Here is a 579-nt window from a genome sequence, read left to right as displayed (position 1 = left end):
GCGTGCTCGTTACCACGGCAACAAGGCAACCGGAAACGGAAGCCTATCGGTAGTTACTTTGTCCGGGCAGTAACCTGTTAAAAAATATATCAGTGTCTTGAGTCTCTCAATTTCTGGTTTGGTCTTCGAAGATCCTGGACAGTGCAGTGGCAGCCGCCAGCGTAGGGACAGGGAGTTCCCGAGGCCCATTACAGCCCAAGAATCTCCGTCCCGGCGTGCCCCGCTCTGGCCGCGATGGTAGTCGGGATGTGCCGCGGTGCGTCCTGGGAAGCGTAGTCTCAGTTCCATCGCCTGCCCTTTGTTGCGGGATGCAGAGTCCCCACCCTCCCTGCTTGTTAGACCGTGCAGGTGGGTCGCTGTTTGTGTTATGCCACTTCAGTTGGTCTCTGCCTAGGCGAAGAAAGGTTTACTGACTGTTGTCCCTTTCATCTTTGAGCCAGTAAACAGCATAGTCCATAGTAATGGCATTTTGCATTTTTGTTGGGGTAGGAAGGATGCTGGAAAGTGACCCCTAATTCTGTGAATTACTTGAAGTCTAAGTAGGTCCTCAGAATCGCCCAAGTAATAATTCAGGAGCAA

General features: G+C 52.2%; 1 protein-coding gene across 1 annotated transcript in view; it reads right to left on the bottom strand.

Moving 5' to 3' along the window:
• The window catches only part of LOC100951564 (tetratricopeptide repeat protein 30A), a 72,135-nt gene extending 71,847 nt beyond the window's left edge, over positions 1–288 (bottom strand). Inside the window, exon 1 of the mRNA XM_023514158.1 lies at positions 58–288. Coding sequence (XP_023369926.1) covers positions 58–288 — 231 coding nt within the window. The remainder of the gene's footprint in view (positions 1–57) is intronic.
• Positions 289–579: the final 291 nt, after the last annotated feature.

The sequence above is a fragment of the Otolemur garnettii genome, unplaced genomic scaffold (assembly GCF_000181295.1).
Source record: "Otolemur garnettii isolate 467f Iridium unplaced genomic scaffold, OtoGar3 scaffold00048, whole genome shotgun sequence".
Taxonomy (NCBI): domain Eukaryota; kingdom Metazoa; phylum Chordata; class Mammalia; order Primates; family Galagidae; genus Otolemur; species Otolemur garnettii.
This window is presented reverse-complemented; position numbering and strand designations above follow the sequence as displayed.